This window comes from Pristis pectinata, chromosome 8 (assembly GCF_009764475.1).
Source record: "Pristis pectinata isolate sPriPec2 chromosome 8, sPriPec2.1.pri, whole genome shotgun sequence".
NCBI classification, from domain to species: domain Eukaryota; kingdom Metazoa; phylum Chordata; class Chondrichthyes; order Rhinopristiformes; family Pristidae; genus Pristis; species Pristis pectinata.
Window position 1 is genome coordinate 16,024,149 of NC_067412.1, and position 23,334 is coordinate 16,047,482.

General features: G+C 39.4%; 1 protein-coding gene across 2 annotated transcripts; it reads right to left on the reverse strand.

The window, feature by feature from the left end:
• Window positions 1–1,948: 1,948 nt before the first annotated feature.
• Window positions 1,949–16,264, reverse strand: jpt2 (Jupiter microtubule associated homolog 2). 2 transcript variants are annotated; one of them, XM_052021203.1, is made up of 5 exons: window positions 16,071–16,216; window positions 7,759–7,898; window positions 4,857–4,999; window positions 4,244–4,292; window positions 1,949–3,441 (listed from the first exon to the last, which is right to left on the reverse strand). In XM_052021203.1, exons 1-5 carry the CDS (start codon window positions 16,118–16,120, stop codon window positions 3,272–3,274), a joined length of 552 nt encoding a protein of 183 aa, XP_051877163.1. In that variant the 5' UTR covers window positions 16,121–16,216; the 3' UTR covers window positions 1,949–3,271. The 2 variants fall into 2 exon arrangements, with proteins under 2 accessions (XP_051877163.1, XP_051877162.1); XM_052021202.1 differs by having other exon boundaries at window positions 1,951–3,441; window positions 7,759–7,901; window positions 16,071–16,264.
• Window positions 16,265–23,334: the final 7,070 nt, after the last annotated feature.

Here is a 23,334-nt window from a genome sequence, read left to right on the forward strand (position 1 = left end):
TAGGCTGCGTGCACAATCACAAAATTAGAAGCTAGTACATTTGATGAGCTTAATTGTGTATCATGATATCTGTACCTATTTTCACAGGCAATTTAATCTAAACCACTTATTTATTGTACTACCTATACTCCATAACCTTTCCCAATTTACACTAATGTGGTGGTATTAGCCAACACCAGTTGTATTAAGTCAGCCAATAGCAAACCTGTATTACACTGGAGACTAATGGAAAACACAAATAAACAGTGTAAATCAGACTGCTTGCTTGCAATATTGGGTTTTTAAAATCAGCATTGATCAGCTATTGCCAACTTGTTTAAGTGCTTCCATAGCAATTTTCTATTCTAATACTTTCCACTCAACAAGCTGCAAAGCTATTTAAACTAAAGATATGGAAATCTGATCCCAGCCCTCACAAGCAGGACTTTGTCTAGGAATCATATTTCCTGCCAATCCAGCTGAATATGATCGGAGGTTGTGGTTTATGTTTACCTTCTTATACTGCTTATTTTCTGGTTACTGCCAGGCCGGATTTAATTTCTGTTTATGTATCCAGGCTAAGCAATGACTGTCATGTGCTCATCAGCATTCATTGTCTAATCTCCACCTCCGTGCATTAACCATTACATCCAGCCCCAGGTCAATGTTATTAACTAATAATGGATCTACTGCTAATTCAAGAACATTTTGCATTAATATTCAGGGATGGTGTTTGGCTGATCAACTATACTATCCAAAAACTTCATGCTTCTAAGCAGCTGGAGCTTGCTTGTTTAGGGTCATATTAAAATTTCTAGAATTTATAGGGAACTGGTCTTTACTGCTTCCTCCATGTTGGGCTTATTTCAATTCTCCTGAATTGATAAGGGTATGGAAATTATGTGACAGCAATACAACCCCCCCTACCCTAAACTATACCAAAGGCAAAGAAATATTAATCTTGGATTGCAGCAGAGATCTGCCACATTTTAATAGTAACCCCAAAGTAAAACCCTAGTTCTAGATTCACCAACAGAATGAGACATCCCCCCTCCACATCCATCCATCCCCTCTGGATCCCTCAGCATCTTGTGTTTAAATCACATCCCTGTTCACTCAGCTGAACTCCAGCAGATAAAAAGCTTGCCTCTCTAACCTTTAAGTTTACAACACCGATTTTTCACTTGGTCAAGTAATTTTCTCCAAATAAAGATTGTTAATGCTTTGGAGATTAGACCAATACTATACAAGGTACTCCACATCTCATCAATACCTACTGTCACTGAAGCATCACCTCTCTAATTTTGTATTTAATTGCCCTAGCAATAAACAATAGCATAGTTAAGTTTCCTGATTTGCTTTACACTTGGTTTTGATAACTCATGCTCTAGGCCACACCAATCCTGCAGCTCAGAGCTCCAACCTCTTGACACTTGCACAACATGCTTCTTTATTTTTCCCAACCAAATGAATAGTTTCACCTTTCCCATATTATATTCCATGCGCCACTCTCTTAACTGCCTCGTTCTCTTCAGAACTTTCTTACACATCTTTGTCATTAGCAAATCTAGCAGCCATAACTTCAGTGTCTGCAAGTCATGTAAATAACCAGATGAAAGTGGAGGCCACAGCATCAATCCCTGTGGCACAACTAACTGCTGTTCCTGCATCCTAAATCACATTGCTCAAGAACTCATGTGGTACAACTTTGGTAATAATGTTTCCAATCTCTCCCACCTGTGGAGAAAGTCAATGCACACACATAGCTTGAAGATCAGCTTCAGGCAATTCTTGACAAAGAAAAACAACTTGAAAAAGAGAGACTGTTCATTTTTAGTCCTTGTGCATTTGTGATGTTAGGCGTATCATTATTTTGGTTTTTAAACTTTTAATTATACTATGAAATGCTTGTAAAACATAATGACAAGCTGTAGCTGCAAATGAAGGAAATACATACTACTTAGTCTTGGGCTGGGCACCAGTGCAGACTGAGGAGTGGAAATCAGCATTACAAATTTACTCTCAAGATGAACATCATCTGCAGCAGGGGGACATCTTTCCACTTCAAAAACTACAAATTGAGAATCAGATTTACAAACACCAAAAAGAAAAATACAATTTTTATTGAGGTAAATCTTATTTCTGCCTATTGTCATCCAGTTATCTGCATCTTACAGATGGTTGCATTAAAAAAAGCACAAAAAAACTCTTCTCTCATTAGCAATAACTGACATACCATCAGCACACAACCTGAAATAGACAAAAGTGGATTAAAGTACTCCAAACTCTGCAGTAGTAGCTGAAGTCCATGGCACTAATAGAAGGGTACCTTGAAACTATGAGAAAATTGAGTATTGGATGAAATCAAGATAAAACTACACCTTATTGAACAAATTTGTACCATCAAGACTGCATTTAGAAAAACTATTATAGGATCAAATAGAACAATCTTTTAGCACAATATTAACCTATCTGTATAGACATGATAGTCATAGTTTTACAATCTCCTGTCTAATTATAAATACTTTAACAAAAAGAAACCAGTTTATAAAATGGCTTTGGCCAAGCATACAAGGAAGATTTTGCCCAGTGTTTCAGGAAAATAAATATTTCACAACTAAATTGCCTTTCAGTCTAAGTGTACCACTTGCAGAGGTGTTTAAATAATGTTTGTAACAGATTGGGGACAAACCAAGTTGTTCATAATGTTAATCATGTCAATGAATCTTTTGAATAGATACAATGCAGATTTTACACAACCATGCATTCTTGGTGAACAAAGACCTATTGTTACATGATCATATATCCATGCAAAGAATGCATTTGATCAGGGAGTTACGTAATCAATTGTGGAACCCAATAAATTTTAATCCTAGATCACAGGAAATAAATGTAGCCTTTAGAAGAATCAGGCAGTTTAAGAACACTCAACATGTATAACATTAAGGTTCATGTATAACATTAAGGTTCAAGATAATTAATGATCAAACTTGAACAAACTGACATGGCTTTGTTTCTCTGCACAATGCAAGTTTTATACTACATTCAAACAAATTATTTCCACATTTGCAGAAGGTACAAATTTAAGTTTTAGAATACTTCAAAAACATTAGGCCAGAAAATTCTGATTGAAATGAAAAGCTGCTTTTAAAAATAAAAAATATACTTTTCTTTCAAAGAGCAAGGACAAGAAAATGCAATGCAAGTCAAATGCTGTTCAGCAAACATTCTAGGCACAAATTGACTTCCTGTTCCAAACAGAGTTTTGGAAATCACAGGTCAGGGAGAATCCTTAGAACAATGAAAATGTGGATCTTCCACCAGGAGGTTGAGTGACCTTGTTATGGGATCGTGGGCGTGGACCAAGACGAGGTTCATGATCATCCACTGTAGGTTCTTTTGGCTTTTCTTTCATTTGCTTCTCTTCATCTTTTTCTTCACTCTGTTCTCCTTGTTCTGCAGCTACAGTGTAATGAAAGTGTTATTTTTCTCCCCCATGCATTCTCTTCTTTAAACAAACTGCTTATGAATTTAATCTTGCCATTTAAACTGAAAGCATGATTAAATATCAGGTGAAAAGTGAAAGACCAATTTTATACACAATTTAAAAAAAATTCTTTCATGGCTTGTGGGTGCCACTGGCATTTATTGTCTATCCCTTAAATTAACAAACTTGCTTACAGACAGTAGTGAAGTATATTTACTAACTCTGGAGTTACAAAATAGCAAGGGCCACTGATTTCATTATATAAAGGATGTGACTGAACAAATATGTTTCAGACAATCCAGTAGACTTCATGGTCACCACTACTAGATTTCAATTCCAGATTTATTAACTTAAAATTCCTCAGCTTCTGTGTTTCAGTCACTCACATCTCTGTATTGAATAGTCCAAGCCTCTGGATACTAGTCCAGTAATTTGAACATAATGCAACTGCACTCAAAGAGTGACCTCAAAGCTTCCTCGAGAGAAAAAAATAACATCCTCTCTGAACTTGAGAACCCCTGACACATGATTGCTCAAAACAGAGCAGCAGCCTCCAGGAAGTCAACCCAGTCTTCACAATGAAGCTATGTGCAAACAGGAGTGCACAAGATCCCAAACAACCCAACCAACCCAATTAACACCTGCCCCACCAAATAAGAGAGGCTACAGATCCCACATAGGATCTATCAGCTACGTCAGAAACTGCATAACTGGAGTGGAACAAGTCATCCACAATCCAGAAGGGCTTCCCAAGTGAAGTTCATATCAAAGTCTCACCTTTCACTTCATCATTTTCATCATCATACCCTGAGAATATGTTGGTGTCCTGTTATAAACAAATATTTAAAAATTGTATCAAGGTATTAGCATTAAAACAGGAGCATTAAAATAGCACAAAAGCTTTGGTCAGCTTATTCACAGGAATAATTTTAGTGATAATTAAGATAAAATCTCCAGTAGATTTGATCAATAGAAATATGGTGGCTCAACTGGTCTCCTTTGATTGAAAGACAGGGTTCACTTGAATTCACTGCATGGTCTCCAGCCACCAACTTGGAACGTTCCTGCTGTACACTATTTACCCCACTCAGATTCCTCCTGCACCATTCAAAAGTATTATTAACTGTTTTATAATGTGATTAAAATCATATTTCAGTTAATTGTGGCCTTAATTTAAAAATCACTCAATAGCACCTAGCTTAACATTACGTAGAAGATGTGTGCATGTTTTCATAACATTTTGCAAGGTTGTACATTGAAATTTGACTTTCAGTTCACAGCAAAATCTTCAGGATTAGAAGTACTAAAGATATGAAAGTTAGTTGACAGGCATGGTTTTGGGCCCTTACAGCAACTCACAAATACAAGTTAGCGTGTTTATGAAATGTACCTTTGGTTTATTTGGATGAGCACGGACTGCAGTTGAAGGAGCTGGTCCCCCAAAGATGTCAGTACTTTTCCCACTGGCTGGAATGGCACTTTGCTGTGAAGGAACAGGATTGGCTTCACTGAAAATCCCACTGTCTTTTCCACCTTAAAAAGTTTGACAATTAGAAGAACTTGCATTAACATCCAACAACCCATGTATAATTTTCTTTGCCATAACTTCTATCCATACATTCATTTCCTAAAGAGGAACAGGTTAAACATTTCTCTGCATCTAAGACAAAATGGATATCAATCCAATGTCTCTAAATGCATTATTTAATGACAACCTAAAGCCTTGAGAATTCATGCAGCCCAGAGAAAATGTTGATGACTCCATTATCAAATCAGCACCTCAAATTCCCCACTCAGCTCCCCATCCTTAAAGTAACAAATGAATAGATTTTTCTGATGAGTAGTACTTTGTGTTTAAAATGTGTCTAACTATTTTCATTTGAAGATCTGTGACGTTCTGAAACTTCAAACTTTTGTTGGTGGCCAAAGCTATCATTAACAGCTTAAAAAGTTCAACAGGGCAGAAACCTGAGAACGCATGCCTGTCTACAGCTACCAGAGATTGTGAGATAAGTATCTTTACAGAGAAAGCCAGGCCTTACTGGTTATTAGCCACATCTTTGTTTCCAAATGTAGGGGAGTCCAAAACAAGACAACATAAAAACAAAGTATTCATCAATAAATCCAGTTGGAAATTTAGGAGAAAAGTTAGTCCTTCAGGAATAGAACTCGTGGAATAGGGAGGAGTTGAAAGGAAAAGCATGGATGTATTAAGGGAAAGGCTATGTAAGGACACAAGGAGGGCAGAATATGCAGATGGATGACACGTGGGAGAAGCCTAATGTAGAGCATAAAAGCACTGGCACAACTGTCAGGATGAATCACTTTACTAAATTCTATGTAGTTCCATACATGTCTTTATGTGAGAATAAATCCCTTTTGTTGAAGTAGTTTACTTGGTATTCTGTAACAAAATGAATTATTTTGACCTCCAATTTCACTTCTGGCTTGGAACTTAATGACTAACATCCTCTTGGTTTGTGACCAGATTTTAACATATAATCTATTTAAATCAATTTACTGGTTTCTTAACATGTGACTTTACAAACTTGAGGGTAATTTCTAATCTATTCAGTTTAATTTTTTAAATTTTATATTTATTGAGTTTTAAACATATAGGGCTGGAAATTCGTCAGTCTCTTCATCTCAGTGTTAAAACATTGCATACCTCCCTAAAGAAAACTCACAAAAAGATTGCAATATTTCATGGCATGTTTTGAAAAACACTATTGATGGGCTTCCTCATGTTATTCCACTATTTCAGAAACAATAGGAATTACTAAAAAGCTCTTTGAATTTTTCACAGCTACCAGCACCTCGGTACACTCACCAGCCAGCTCTTAAAGGTGACAACACCACAAGCACTCTTGTAGTTACTGGAGAGAGCGGTTTACTTTGTAGATGAATGAACCAGTTCTTCCAAATGGCAACGAGCATGCTCCCAGGTTTGGTCATAGGGGAAGCAAGTGTTGGTGGATCATAGCATGTGTAAGGAGGACTTTATTCATTGGGGCGTAGGAGACTGAGGGGTGATCTTACAGAGGTGTATAAAATCATGAGGGGCATAAATAGGGTGAATGCACTCAGTCTTTTCCCCAACCCTGGGGAATCAAGAATGAGAGGACATAGGTTTAGGGTGAGAGGGGAGAGATTTAATAGGAACCTGAGGGGCAAATTTTTCACCCAGAGGGTGGTGCATATATGGAATGAACTGCCAGAGGAAGTGGTTGAGACAGGTACATTGACAACACTTAAAAGGCATTTGGACAGGTAATATGGATAGGAAAGGTTTAGAGGGATATGGGCCAAACGCAGGCAAATGGGACTAGCTCAGATAGGAATCTTGGTGGGTATGGACCAGTGGGGCCAAAGAGCCTGTTTCCATGCTATATGACTATCAATTTATAAACATTAAAGCACTGAGTTTATGATTTAGAATCCATTGTTAAAAGGATGGCAAATAACTTCAGAAATGGAAATAAATTTTTTTCACCAAGGACTAAAAATCCTCAAGTGTATGGCCTCCATTTGGTGCTATACATTTCTATGATGGTCCAAAATGATGGGTACCAAGGGAGGATTTTCATAGGCAAAAGCCAAAAGGTCCAGTGTTCCACTGCCAAATACAAATGGTACTTTAATTATCAAATATGGAAAGGGGCAAAAAAGAATTCAACTTAAAGTGGCCAAAATTGCAGTATTTGCAAACACAAATGGGCAGAATTTTCAACTTTAAGAATATTTTAGGCATACATCTGGAATTTTTTTTGCCAACTTATCAGTGGTTAGTACCAAATGTGCAAGGCAGAACAGTGTAAGTAATGAAGATGCCCACAAATCCACTTGGAATGCTGTTGCACTCTACAATCCTGGTCCCTAGTTCTTCCACACAGAACATACTCATTTATCTTTCTTGGGTCCAAAGTGGATGACTTCATACCATTGCACATTGAACCCCATTTACCAAGTACTTCCTCAGTCACTTGTGACTTCCTGTTCCCAACTGCTTTACAAATCAACTCTCACCTGAAAATTCAGATGTACAGCTTCCCTTTCCTTAAAATTATTTATGTGAAAAGTTGAGACCCATTCACCACTCACAAGGGAAATACCCAGTCAAAACTAAATAGTAATATGACTTGAATTAGCAGCATTGACTGTTATTTCCATTTGGGTGCCGATGATAACAGGTGTCAAGATTATCTACATTACCCTGGACAAATCTAAAGACCAAATCTATGTAGTGGAATTTAAGCACCCATGAGGGATAGAGTTCCATTTGTTTTGCCTACCTGGAGGATTGGATCTTTTTGGCAATGAGATTTCTTCTGGTGGTCCAAAAATATTAGATGCCATCTTGTGAGGTTTGCTGGGTGGTTCTTCAGGAACACCAAATATGTTACTAGAACCACCACCGGGTGGTTTAAGCACCCTGCTAATGAGGAAAAGAAGGGATTTATCAACACAATGCACCAGTTGTTCCATTTCAGGAACCTCTCTTTTAGTATTGAGTGCAACTACATCATTAAAATTATCAGTACTAAAGCAAATATGCATTGTCAATATTAATTATTCTTGTTTTAACATGCTTGAGGTAATTGAATCTTCATTTTGCTCAAGAGTGGCAGTTCAATGGTTTGGAGAAACTATCACACCTCTAGCAGAATAAAACATTTTATATTAGAGAATATATTAGTGAAGCGTCTTTTACAAGTTAGTTTTAGCCCTTTGGTTTTGGACAAAGAAAATTGATTTCTCGACAAAACTAATGTTTCCCTAATGTACTGCTTGGTATCCAGATCATATGTATGCATAAATTCACAAGGGTTCCATTGGACATTGTAACATGCAACTGATCTAACTTGCATCCAATAAGGCAAAAACCACAGCCTGCTGCATGGGCCCAGTTTAAGTGCTTTGCTTTACCAATAATTAAATTGTTCTAATGACATCAAATTTACCAATAAGCCAACTTTATTGGCAAGTGTGTGGCAGTTATCTTGCCAGTTAGGAGACTGGGGTGTTCACTACGCTACAAAGAACATACTACCTTCAAATGTTATGCACAAAATAAAACTACTCATACAAGCACATGGCGATGAATTTAATGAGACTTTTTTAAAAAAAATGTGCTCACAAGCAAGCTCAACTTTTGTTCAAGCAAATTATTTCAGGGAAGTAGGGAATCTTAAATACAAGACAGCAAATGCTCTAACTTCTTTTCACTTCCAACTTCAATATTCTTGTAGTGTTAACCAAATTGCACTACTATCCCAAACATCATGTTCTTAGGCAATCTCTCAGGATGACGTGCTTCAACTGCAATGATCAATCCAGCAGCAATATTACCACCAGGTGGGGCTGGATGTGGGCAAGTAGTTTGGGAGCTGGTGCACTCATGACTGTTTATGTTGGCTTCTGTTCTTCCCATGCATGGACTCAGTGCCACCTCAAATCCTTCTCCACTTTGAAGAAAGGCAGGCCAGGGATTCCCAGGAGATGGTGGGAATATTGCATTCCCTCCTCCACCCCCCCAGAATTAAACAGGTAATCTCTTGCCAATGTTGAGCTTGTGTCAGACATGTGAATGAAGTGGCCTGCCCCCCTGGAGGCAGGGCATAATTGGAGCCTCAATATTGGGAATGTTGGGATGAGAGAAGTTACAAATGTTGGAGTATGGATTTGGAGAATTTTGCACAGACAGCATTGGCCAGTCTTCAGTGCAGAGCTGCATGCTGTAGGTAGTCCAAGATCACTGCTGTCCAGTAGACCATGGGCTTAGTGACAAGCTTCTTTGCTTCAAACCCAGTGCGAAGTGCCATCTCTCTTCATACTGCTGTCCCTTTGGATCCAGGATTACTTGCTTCCACTTTAGCTTTTTGGATTGTGAGGTGACTGCTGAAGCCAAAGTGGGAACCTCAGACTCTTCCCTCAGTTGAGGCAGGAAGCTGAGGTAGTGAGTTCCTTGCACCATTTACACAGGACATCTTGTTTCTGATGCATCGAGAATCTGAAGGAACACCCTTCTGATTGCTACTTCAAGCAATGCTAGAAAAGTAAATTGAACTGAAACTCTCCACAGATGCTGCCTGACCTGCTGAGTATTTCCAGTATTTTGTTTTGATTCTTCATAACTTTTGTTTTTGCAGTTCAGTAATTACTAGTTTCCAAGTCAACATATTTCCTCTCTTATTTGAGAGCATAAGAGTAATATTGTTTCCCCTTCGTCAATTCTGACCACTTGTAAACAAATAGGTCAGTTTCCATGCGAATAGAATCAACTCAAGCACACTGGCTGTGCCAAGAGGCAGGATACAAATTGCTTAAATCTTCTTACTCATCCTGGCAAATGGACTGAGATGGGCATAGAGGATTTTGAGAGAAGTACAAGGTTATGGGAAGCACAGATAGGGTAGGGGTATAAAAAAAGGGCAGAAGTTTCAGGTGAGAGGAAGAGGTTTTATAGGAGATCTGAGGGTATGATTTAAAAAAAAGCAGACTGGTTGATAGCTGGAGGGCTAAAAGAGGATGTGGTGAAATCAGATACAATTACTGCATTCGAGAGGCATTTAAGCAGACACTTAAATAGGCAAAGAGGATACAGTCCTAATGGGAGTAAATGGGATTAGTGTAGACAAAGGTCAGCATGGACATGGTGGGCTGCAAGGTCCATTTCTGTGCTGCATGACTGACAGCATTATTGCAAAAACCTCATCTGACACAAAATAAACAACTTGTACATGACCTTTACTTTCTTCCAAATCTAAAGAAATTGTGTTAAAAGAAAAACCTCCATTCCAAAATCTGTGAAGAACAATTCTAAAATGCAACATGTGATAGCAATCCAAATAGACACCTATCAGATATTGCTCCAACATCTTTAAAGCAGTTTCACTTCCCTTCCCAGTTTTGTACTTGGAATGTGACACCATAAGACATAGGAGGAGAGTTAGGCCATTCAACCCAGAGTCTGCTCTGCCATTTGATTTATTTTTCCCTTCTCAATCCCATTCTCATGCCTTTTCCCTGTAACCTTTGACACCCTTACTAATCAAGAAACTATCAAACTCCACTTTAAATATACCCAATGATGTGGCCTCCATAGCCACCTGTGGCAATGAATTCCACAGATTCACCACCCTCTGGCTAAAGAAATTCCTCCTCATCTCAGTTTTAAGGGACACCCTTCTATTCGGAGGCTGTGTCCCGTGGTCCTGAACTCTCCCACTACTGGAAACATCCTCCCCACATCCACTCTGTCCAGGCCTTTCAATATTCGGTAGGTTTCAATGAGATCCCTCTCATCCTTCTAAGCTCCAGCAAGCACAGGCCCAGAGGCATTAAATGCTCCTCATACATTAACCCTTTCATTCCCAGGATCATTCTTGTAAGCCTGCTCTGCACCATCTCCAATGCCAGCACATCCTTCCTTAGGCAAGAGGCCAAAAACTGCTCAAGACTCCAAATGTGGTCTGACCAACACCTCACCATTACATCCTTGCTTTTATATTCTAGTCCTGGCAAAATGAATGAGAACATTGCATTTGCCTTCCTTAGTACCGACTCAACCTTCAAGTTAACCTTTAGGGAATCCTGCAGTAGGACTCCCAACTCCCTTTGCACCTCTGATTTCTGATTCGCTCCCTATTTAGAAAATAATCTACACCTTTATTCCTTCTACCAAAGTGCATGACCATACACTTCCCTATGCTCCATTCCATCTGCCACTTCTTTGCCCATTCTCCCAACCTGTCCAAGTCCTTCTGCAGACTCCCTGCTTCCTCAACTCTACCTGCCCTTCCACCTATCTTTGTATCATCTGAAAACCTGGCCACAAAGCCATCGATTCTGTCATCCAGATTAACAGTTAACGTGAGAAGTAGCAGACCCAACACTGATTCCTGCAGAACACCGCTAGTCACTAGCAGCCAACCAGAAAAGGCCCCCTTTATTCCCACTCTTTGCCTTCTGCCAATCAGCCAATCTTCTATCCATGCTAGTACCTTTCCTGTAATACCATGGGCTCCTATCTTGTTTAGCAGCCTCATGTGTAGCACCTTGTCAAAGACCTTCTGAAAATCCAAGTAAACAACATCCATTGACTCTTCTTTGTCTATCCTGCCTGTTATTTCCTCGAAGAATTCTGACAGATTTGTCAGGCAAGATCTCCCCTTAAGGAAACCATGCTGACTTCTGCCTATTTTGTTATGCGCTTCCAAAACCTCATCCTTAATAATGGACTCTAACATCTTAACAACCACTAAAGTCAGACTATCTGGCCTATAATTTCCTGTCTTTCTGATTCTTAAAAGATCACTACTAATGCCTTCACAATCTCTTCAGCTACCTCTTTCAGAACCCTGGGGTGTAGTCCATCCAGTCCAAGTGACTTATCTACCTTCAGATCTTTCAGCTTCCTAAGCAATGGTGACTACACTTACTTCTGCCTCCTGACTCTCATTTCTGGTATGTTGCTAGAGTCTTCCACAGTGAAGACTGACACAAAATACTTATTCAGTTTGTCCACCATTTTTGTTCCCCATTACTACCTCTCCACCATCATTTTCCAGCAGTCCAATGTCCACTCTTTATACATCTGAAAAGACTTCTGCTATGGCCAGCTTACCTTCACATTTCATCTTTCCTCCCCTTATTGTTTTTTTAGTTGCCTTCTGTTGGTTTTTAAAAGCTTCCCAATCCTCTAGCTTCCCACTAATTTTTGCAATATTGTATGCCTCCTGTCTTTTGTCAGCCACAGTTGCCTCATCCTCCCTTTAGAATGGGATGAACTGATCCTGAATCTTTCAAGTTACTCCCAGAAACTCCTGCCATTGCTATTCTACCATCATCCCTGCAAGGGTCCCCTTCCAATCAACTTTGGCCACCTCCTCTTTCATGCCTCTGTTCACATTTCAATAATATTTCTAAAAAGGTCTTGAGCAGTGTAGCTATAAGATTGACAATTTAAGATCACACAAGGTAATTAATAATAAATGATAGGCAAACTTAATGAATCCATAACCTCACTAAACTAGTTCAAGGTTACTTCCGTCCTTATCAAAGTAAGGAAAAAGACAAGTACAACCTTTATCACCATTCACTTATTGAAGAACAATTTCAAGTCTACTTTTCAACTGAACAGCAAAGGAAATTCAGAAACTCAAGCCAAATTTTAGGCTACTTCTTGTAGCACAATGGATGGTTCTAAATGACTGGGGGGGGGGAAATGCAACATCTTCCAGGTACACAAGCGCCACTTCAAGGTGAAGCAGTGATCTACTTGTAGTAATTTAAAATACTGCAATCAGTACTCAATGTGGTCTCTGCACCAGGGAAATGGCTTTGCAGAGCACCTCTTCAGTTCACAAGAGCGATCCTGAGCTTCCTGTGGCCTGTCACTAATTATTCACCCCCACTTCCACTCTCAGCTCACATCTTTGATCTCCTATACAACACAAGCTCGAGGAACAACAGCTCACTTTCCCACTTGGCAATACATTCTTCAAGACACTGTATTCAACCACATCTCCAACAGATAACTGGCCATTCCAGTTTTGTGTCTATTTCTAGCATTCAGATTCCCTCCCCCCCCCCCTTAGGAATTTCAGATTTCATTCATCGCCACCTAGTCACACTTTCTTCAAGCACATCTTTATCATCCTCTCTCAATCAGCACCACCTCTCAGGTCATTCAGTTTCTCCTGGTCGCTACCCAATCACAGACCTTTTGTTTTCACGACCCCTCATCCCTTCCTCTACAACACAAACTTGTATTTTTTTTTAAAATACCAGAACCTTAGCAATTCTGACAAAAGGTCAGTGTGAATTTTTTTTTAAATACACATTTCCCTTAGATGCTATTTGACCAACTATTTCCAGCATTTCAACATACTTTTTCCATTGCTGAATTTCAGTAACAATCATAAAAATGACAGTCTCAAGACAACTCTGGACTCCCATTCCACATCACTTATGCAGATTAGGAAAGTTCATGTTCCATATCAATGCTATGATGCAGCCCCTCCTACTATTTGAAGGAGCAGCTCAGTTTGTGGCTCCCAACCTTTGGTCACTCAATGAGGAGAGTCACAAACAGATTTTAAGGAATCTCGGTGGGACTGTTCCTGCACCATGGCAGCAACCCAACTGCCCTTCTCCCAGACAGGCCTTCTGTAACGACTGAGCAAAGGAAATTAAACCCGAGATGATATTTGGCCTGAAGTTTTAAAACAATCTACAAAGAGCACACAAAAATTTCATGTTTCATGAGCTTTTCACCACTTCAAAATTACATCCTCACTTTCAGATATTACTTGCTTCAGCTTTATTTTAAAATCTTTGGAAGCTCACTGAACTCAAAGTCCTTTTGAGCACCTTTTAAAAAAAATACAAAATGCCAATTACTTCAGCATGTGTGGTTAAACATTATAGCTCATGGTCAAAAGTTTGACAAAATTGACACTAACAGGAAACATCAAGTAGTCTTTGATGAGATGGTCATCTTGTGCAAAAAAAATTGCTGCATTAGTGTTTACTCCACCCACAAACATGGAACAAGCCTGGGATTTTCAGAATACTCCCCTATCCTTCTCAATCTAGACATCCTTTACATTAATTTGACCAGTCAGGGTTTTAACATCCAGGTAAAAATATAACAGTTCTAATCTTACAGCGATCAGAATCGAGCAACAAGGCTTACCTCTATTTACATTCTTAAATCCTGCAGTGGACTCAAACTCATAAGTATGTCACCAGTTAAATCAGTCACCTGAAATCATCAGCTATGGCTTAGTTAGTAACACTCACTCAGGTCAGCAGGATCTTAGGGTCAACTCAAGACTAGAATGTAAAAATCTAGGTTAACATTGTGGGACTGAGCTGAAGGAACACTGGACTGACAGCACCATCTTCAAGATGTCACACTGCCCATTCTCAAACCCCCCCAACCCCACCAAAAGTTCAGAAGGAGTTATTCTTGATCCCTTGGCAATTATTTAGCCCTCAATCATCCCAATAAACAGAAACAATGCTGTATGCAGAAGCTTGCTGTGCATAAACTGTAACTTAGGGAATGCAGCAGTTGGATGAAAAGTTTCCATTAACTCAAATACTTCAGGACATCCTGAAAGATATTCTATTAATGAATACATTTGTTGCATCAAGGCAAAAAAAACACTGATTTTCAGATACAAAAAAACTCAGAATGTGTTTGTTACATTATGCTGAATACCAACAACTTTTCAGTCAATCTATTTGCAAGAGACTGCAGGAAAGCATAACTGTGGTCAATTCCAATCAGAATTGTTCAAAAGACATCACACATAATACCGATTTACCCGGAGGTCAGCATTTGCCCAGTCTATTAACCATTAATGATTTAAGTGGTCCCAATTTGGCAAGGGTTTCCTAGAACATACAAATTAAGAGCCCATCAAGCCCTTTCCATCAATTGGCAAAATAAAGGTTTCTGAATGCAACCTCAACTTTGCATTTCCATTCACCCATGTTAACCTTTCAGCCCTTTGCTGATCCAGTATCTATCCACCTTTCTCTAAAACATAGGAGAGAGACTTCTGTCTTAAATGGGTGACCCCTTTTTAGGCAGTGACCACTAGCTCCAGATTCTGCCACAACAGGAAATATCTTCTCCACTTCCACCCCATCCAGATTGATTATGGACTTGTATTTCAATCAAGTCGTCTCCCGCCAACTTGAAAACAAATACTTTATGATTCAAAGTCTTAATGGCCCCACGGGCTCAACTGGCCTTTATGAATGGCAAATAGCACCAGGCTAGAGAACCTGACAACTCCATTTCTATCTCCCCACCCGCCTTTCAGGAATTACTCCTCTTTCTTCCTGAAGGCTTAACAGGATCGAGATCAACGCTAGGCAATCGGGGCATCACAGCGTCCCAGCAGCGCCAACACAGAATTTGGGCAATGCTAATTTTATCTAAGCAAGGTCACATTAAACACACGTGCACAGGAATTTCGATCCTAATCTTGCACTTTTGTCCCGTCCCTACTTTTGAAAGCGGCCGTTGCTCTTACCGAATACAATCGTTTATCAAATGCCAGAGATTCCAAAGATGAATGGCCAACGACCACACATGCAAAGCAGACAGCAAGAATGTGTTGGGAGCTCGCCATTAGATGGAAGGCAGAGGACCTCAAGCCTACGTCCTCACCGGAGTTGGCGTTTTATTGTGAACACCGGAACGCTGCAACACTGTACATCAAGTCTGGGGGCGGAAGAGCGACTCAGCGAAACCCAACGTGCGCGATTGACGATTAAACTGGAACAGTCACAGGTGAGCTCGCCTCAGGGAGACACACACTGGGCTCACGCACCGGGGGCGTTGAGTCACCGTCCTTAGTTTGGGTCGGAGCATTGCTACCACTCGGAGAAAGATCGGAACACGCAGCGGCCGGGAGTAAACTTTGAGAAACTTTCTCTCAGGAGTTCGGACAGCGACCGGGCTGAACAAGGCCCCGGCACCGACTTCTGTAGATAACCGCTGGGCTTTCGGCCCAACTGCCCCGGGAAGGGCGAGGACTCGGCCGCTGTCCAGCCTTGGTAGCCAACCGCCTCCTTCTCTTACCTGGAGTTGGGTCGGTCCTCCAAGCCCTGGAAAGTACTGGTCGAAGTCATCCTGCTAAACTCTCTCCACTCTGCTTCTCCCGTGTGAGCGCCTCCGGCCGCACCGCCTGAAACCGTCCGCTCCAAACTAACCCCTGAAAGCCGGGTCCGAGAAACCTCTCCCCCGCCCCTACCCAACCCTGGGCTAATCAGCATATCCCCGCCCTCAACTTCATTGCTTCCCTTTCCATTGGATGGTGTGGGAACAGGAAGCAAATCCTGCTATCTGATTGGACCGTAATCACTTCAATTAACGCCTACCGCCACCCAATGAAAACATGGGATCGATGGTTTTGCGTCATTTAGTCCCGCCCATCCCGCAACATCTGCATTCTGATTGGATAATTTCGAATCCGGTAGCGTTTCTTTGAAGTAGCACAATGACTACTACTCATCGATGAGGAAGTAACGTTAGGCACCTATTGAAAGTTAAGTTTTACATGTCAAGTATTGTTAATGCCCAAACTGTGAAACTCATCATAGTTCTATCGCATCAGAAATATGTTATTCTTTTAAAAGGACTCTTCTTTATACAAAATAACCGCGAACTGTTATAATCCGCGCCAAAATGTACATGTGCTGAGACCCAACAAACCATCTTTGAAAAGTAGGCCTGTAATCACAGATGTAGAGGGGAAGATCGTATAACTACACGGGAGTACAGCCTTACTAATTGCTTGTACCTGGATGTTTTCGGCGTAAATTGGAATCTAATGTAGAAAAAATAAAGTCACCATTTCAGTGCAAAAATCAAAAGAATATTAAATGGTGGCAAATTGGGAAATGTTTACGCTGAAAACATCCAGGTGCAAGCAACTATTAAGGCAGACGGAATGTTGGCTTTTATTATATTGAGCCTTGATAATATCATACCTGCAGTCATGTGTAGTTTTAGTCTCCTTATCTAAAAGATATACTTGCCCTGGAGGGAATGCAACTGACTGGTTCCTGGAATGGCAGGTTTGCTGCACAAGGAGAGATTAGCGAATACAGGCCTAGTCTACTCGAGTTCAGAAGAATGAAAGGTAAGCCTATTGAAGGCTGAACAAGGTGGCTGTAGGGAGGGCATTTCCCCTAGTTGAGGAAGGTAGAACCAGGGTCACAGTCTTAGCATGAAGGATAGACCAGTTAAGATTAAGTGAAAATTCTTCACTCAGAGTGGTGAATCATTGTAATTCTCTAGTCCAGAGGACTGCATGGGCAAGCAATGTGGGGAGTGTACGGTAAAATGGAACTGAGGTTGATAAACCATGATTTTGATGAATGTAGTGCAGGCACACAAGGCCTGATGCCCAAACTACTGCTCCTAATTCTTATGTAACTAAGTACTGTGTTAGGATGAAAAGCATAAATTTATCTTAAATGAAAATAAATATAGAAGGGAATGGAGTCTAGTAAGATTCCTGTATCTCCCTGGACTGCAGGATTAAACATGACATACAATACCCATAATCACTTTCCTTACTAGATTCAACACTTCGTACACGACTGCATTAAATATCAGCACTGTTCTCCTCACTTACAGATTTATGTTATAGTTAATTCTGTAAATTTTTAATGCCTAGGCCTTTAATTCTACTAACGTTTGTTTGATATGATGGGCAATCTTGACTAATCTACTTTAGGTTACTCTGTTCTACTCAGTACTACCTCTCTTGAACTCTGATATAACAATTAACCAATTTATCCAATAGCCTTTCATTTGGAATTTTGGTAGCCACCCTTCTACCACACTTAAAGGCTTCAATGCAGCCCACTTTCTGTAAAATAGTTATATGAACTAATAAATTAGGATCAACAGCTTTTGGATAGTCTAGCTTTCCATTGTATAAGCTTTGACAGTGTTCTGCATAATCTTCATTCACATTCACTGGAATTCATAGTCCTCCTCCCACCACCTTGTGTCTGTTTACTCTCCAGTTTATGACATCATCAGTATTTAATTGTCAACTACGATCAGTGTATTTCATCAAGTGACTTTAGTCTGTTTTGGATGGACAAAACGCCTCTATCCTATATCCATCCCTTTTTTTCTTAAGGTCATTTCAATGAATTTTTCTCCCCACACATATGGTTACCATTTTAAAGATGTTAAAATGTTAGATATATTAAATCAAAGTAATGAGTGCCTATTCTGGTAGTTTGGGTGATGCTAACAATGCTGCTGATTGAATTTGGTTATGATAACTGCTAAGGTTGAATCACTGCTAAGGTAGCATCCATGAGTAGGCTAAATTGACTGGAATTTTAAGAACTGCAATGGAATTGCATACTGTCAATTTTGACAGGGATGGGAAAAAAATTCTGCATATAGAAAAAATATACACACCTCTCATAAGATTTATTTGTAAGTTTTGTTTATGTAGATTTCTCAATTGTCAGCCAGGAATTATTTTACAGAACAAATGCAAAGCAAAGATAAAATAATAATTCACATATAACTGAATCAAAAGGTCCCTAAAGAATATGGGTTAGCAGAAAAAGATGCTGTTTGACCTGCTGTGTTTCCCCAGCAGATTGTGTTTTGCTCTACTTACTTATTTGTTGCTTCGCACTTGGATTTTGTGGCCTGGTGATTTGGAAAGGACTTTTTTTTTAAATACTGCTGAGTAAATTTAAAGTCAGAACATGAATAACTAAATAACAATTTGAAATATATGGAAGTCAATGAAAAATGGACTTGTGGTAAAGGTCAGTGGTACATATCCATTGTACCACTGACCCCTGCTACATGATGACAAAAACTTAACATCCTCTGAAGTAAACGTGCTTATCAGTTTCTTAAGAAATTACTCATTTACGTAGTATTTTCAAGTCCTCTTTAAAACATCCTAAAGAACTTTATAGCCATTGAAGTATATCACTATTGAAGTATAACACCAGGTTTTATACATTCATTCCTCAACCAATGACTAAAATGAACAATCTGGTCACTTATTTCCTGCTATTAATGTCACAGAGTCAATCCACTTGGAGAGAGATCCTTCGGCTCACTGAATCCATGCTGACCATCAAGCACCCATTTACACACCCCTCAACTTCCTGTAGGTCTACCACACACCACTACACTTGGGGCAATTTACAGTGACCAATTAACAACCTTCATGTCTTTGCAATATGGGAGGAAACCCATGCACCCTGATTACACTTCAAAAGTGTGGACCTGAAGTCTTCAGGATTTGAAGAAAAACACTTTCTGAAAGAACACAAGACATCATCTGTGGCTTAGTGTGTAGTCCCAATGCTTCTGAGTCAGATGGTTCCAGGTTCCAATCCAAAAATTTGAACACAAAAAAAATTACGCTGACTCCCCAGTTAAATACACCAATGTTCCATTGCCACAACACTTCATTCAAAGAAATGCAAAAGTAATCAAGAGTCTACACAGTAGAAACCACTGATTCAAGACCACCAATGGCTTACAATCCCATATTTTTGTCAGATGAAAATTGTCTTTTTGTTGACTGATCCTACTGCCATTTATGTTTAATCTGAGCGTCGTAGTTTTCTCCCCAGTAGGTATCTAAGTCTTTCAAGTCATTTTGTAGGCTGATGATGGTTTGCAGAGACAGTATTTCTCTTTTCACCACAACCCATGTAGCAAGTCTCTTTTAAACATTTACTTGTCTGGAATAGAAGATTACAAGCATTTGTTCTTTACTGGCAGCCATGTTAAATGATGAAGAGCTCCTGCCATGCGTGCAGAAGGACCCAAAGCTGCAGATGAAGAGCTGAGAGCCAGGTGAAACTCTCTCTGCCCTGATAACACAGGTGAGATCAGAGCAGACTTCCTCTGGGGATCGTTGAACAAAGATCCTGCAGTAGTCTGGATGGATTCCTTTTGTGGAGTTCCACAAATGTAACCAAAAGCTATTTAAAAACAAATAGTATTTTACTAAACGATATCTGGTGTTATACAGCAAACACTATGCTCCATCTTGTGTTGGGTAATTTCTCAATCACTCTAAGATGCACTCAGTTAAACAGTGGGTCAGTATGAGTAATTCGCCTGACTGCATTCAAACCCAATTCAATTACCTCTAGTTTCCAGATCTGATATTTTAAATTTCTACATTTTTTTGATGCGTCTGCACTTTTGTTTTTCCACCATCTGTAGGGGAGTCATTTAAATTTATTTTTGCCTTTTACACACTTCCTCTTTCTCCATTCTTAGCCATTTCCTTCTTTGCTCATGGTTTGTATTCCTTAATCAGCAAGGCAACCATTGCTAGGGGTGGAGAAAATGATAACACTTTGCTCAAGACATAGGAGATTCATTTTGAATGTTGCAAGTAGTGTCATTCATAGCATTTTTGTCCTTCTCCAGAAATAAAATCTGGCAATTTACTATCTGCAGAAGGGCATGTCAACCTGAATCCATGTTTGAGTAAACTCAGTTTTTCCACTGTTATATCAGCAATTATTATTGACATAATCATTTAGTTATGCAGACAATTTTCTGGAAAGCCAACCTTCCTTTCTGTATCAGGATTAAAAACAGATTCACTGATTATTCAAGGCAAATTACTCTTACTTTGTCTCATTAACAGAATAAGTGATGGTTATGTAATCAGGCCTTTTCTCATCCCACTTTGAAAGGTGATGGGAATTGCATACCAATTATTGCTGCAATCCTTTCAGTTGTTTACACCCCCCCATTTGACAACATTTTACCTGAGAACACAGCTCAGCACCATCATGAAATAATCTATGGCGGTCTTCATTGTCCATGGATATACTGTCATGATACCAAGTGCTGATAAATCATTTTTTTCTACTTACTATATATATGACAATAACATAAAAACCAATGTAGTCACATTGTAATTACTTGGGTCTATTCAACTCATGTCAATCATCCCCGAAGAGCAACACTCGAGTTGCCCCAACATAATGTTTTCCAAATAACTTTACCTTTACCTCCACCACTAACCAGAACTGCATTCAATCTAATGAACATTAATACCATATGTTCCTTCACGCAATGTTATACTTGCCTCTTATTAGTTTAAAATTGGTTACACTTTGTCCCAATTTAAATCAAAATCATACTCTTAATATATTTTCTGTATACCATCATATACACCTCTATAATTTCATTCTTTAGCTTTCTTTTTCCAGTTCTTCCTCATGACTCAGATGACCAAAACTGGAAATTAGCACATGGCTTTTACTTGAACTACCAGCTGAATGTTTCAACTGTGCCTCTGTGACCACAGTAGGATTTAGTGCACAAAATCATGGACAAACCACAACTCAAGACTTGCTTTTTAAGCACATACTTAACTTTTTGGTTTAAATTCATTTTCTCTAATTACATCTATAATAGAACAGTGCTAAAATAAACTCAATTTTCCTCTATTTCATATACAACATGTTTGCTTCTATTTTCTTAAATCAGGTCATAGCTTACTAAATTGTTCACAAAAGAACCCACTTACATCCATTACTTTATAGAATAGGGATGACAACATTTTGTTACACAGCTTAAAACTCTACAAGGTTATTAATAGACTGCTATAAAAATAGTAACTGAAAGCCAGGAACGTTATTTAAAAATCACTTTATTCCGCCCCCCCCACCCCAAATATAGATTGAAATACGTAGGTAGACTCTCATCCTAATGTAATTTCAAAATGTAAAGCATGTGAGTTTAAACACCAAAAGTCTGCCCTTCCTTACAGAAAATAAGTAAATTTTGAAATATGTGACACAATCTCCAAAATATTGTCAAAAGACCTGACTGAAGCCATTATTTAGTTACAATTTATATAGAGAGGCAACCTTCCTCACAATCAACCTGGTCATGACCTTGCACCTTATTGTCTGCCCGCACTTTCTCTGTAGTATCTCATTCTGTCACTGTTTTCCCTGTACTACCTCAATGCACTGATGTGATGAAATGATCTGTATGGATGGCATGCAAAACAAAGTTTTTCACTGAACCTTGGTACATGTGACAATAATAAACCAATTTACCAATTTTTCCTACTGCAATATTTCCCAGCGTAGCGGTTGCTACCGCGAAATAAAACAAGACGCTAGTCGAAGGATTGTCAAACAAGAACTGGTTTATTTTCCTGCCTTGCGCGGGCCTTTTAAGGGAGACTGTTCCCGCCCAATGCAACCGGCAATGACGTAAGTCCTACGTCATCAAGTCTTTCCCGCGCGTGGGTTCTCCCCGTCGCTCGGGAAAGACGAGGCCCGCCACCATCTTGGGCCTCGTCACTCCGACGCCGCGTGACCCAACTGCTAAGCCGGTTCGCCTGACCGTACGGTGAGTCGCTACACCAGGAAGTATTTCTGCCTGAATTCAGCATCTTTCTTCATGCTTGTCCAGATGACCAGCATTTGAGGTGCATGGATTAATTCAGGTAGTGAATTTATACTGTGTGATTGTTTCAGCAGGAATTTTTATGAACAAAAATTGTCACTTTTAAATAGCTCATGCCATACTCTGTGATTGCACTATTTTAAATAGTAATCTGCTTTTGTGTCACAGAACAAAAGGCTTTATATTAACTGTGTGTTTGTGTGGCTCAACTGGTTATCACTAATTTTATGTTAATAATGTCTACCTTCTAAGGTTTTCCAACAGGGAATTTCCATCAGATGTAAGAGATTCCATACCATTATTAAGAAAACAAAACTCTGATAACATTCCTCCCTCAAATCACTTTTAAAGAAGCTGCCTGGACATTCATCTTATAGGTTATTATTTTTTCTACATGAACTTCAAAAATAACTATCTGTCAATTGTTCTAACGTGCCCAAATTATGCAAGTTTAGCCTTTACAACTTTCCTTCAAGTTCTCAGTCACAATAACGGAGAGAATAACTCATAGAACACGATGTACTCTACATCACTCCCTTTTCATCACGGGCACAACTCTCCCCACCATCGAGGACATCTTCAAGAGGCAGTGCCTCAAAAAGGTGGCATCCATCATTAAGGACCCTCACTATCCAGGACATATCCTCTTCTTGTTATTACCATCAGGGAGGCTGCACAGGAGCCTGAAGACCCACACTCAACGATTTAGGAACAGCTTCTTCCCCTCTGCCATCAGATTTCTGAACAGTCCATGAACACTACTTTGTTATTCCTTTTTTTTTTGCACTATTTATTTTGTTATATGTCTTTGCACTGTACTGCTGCCACAAAAACAACAAATTTCATGACAGTGATAATAAACCTGATTCTGATTATCCATCAAATGGCTCAT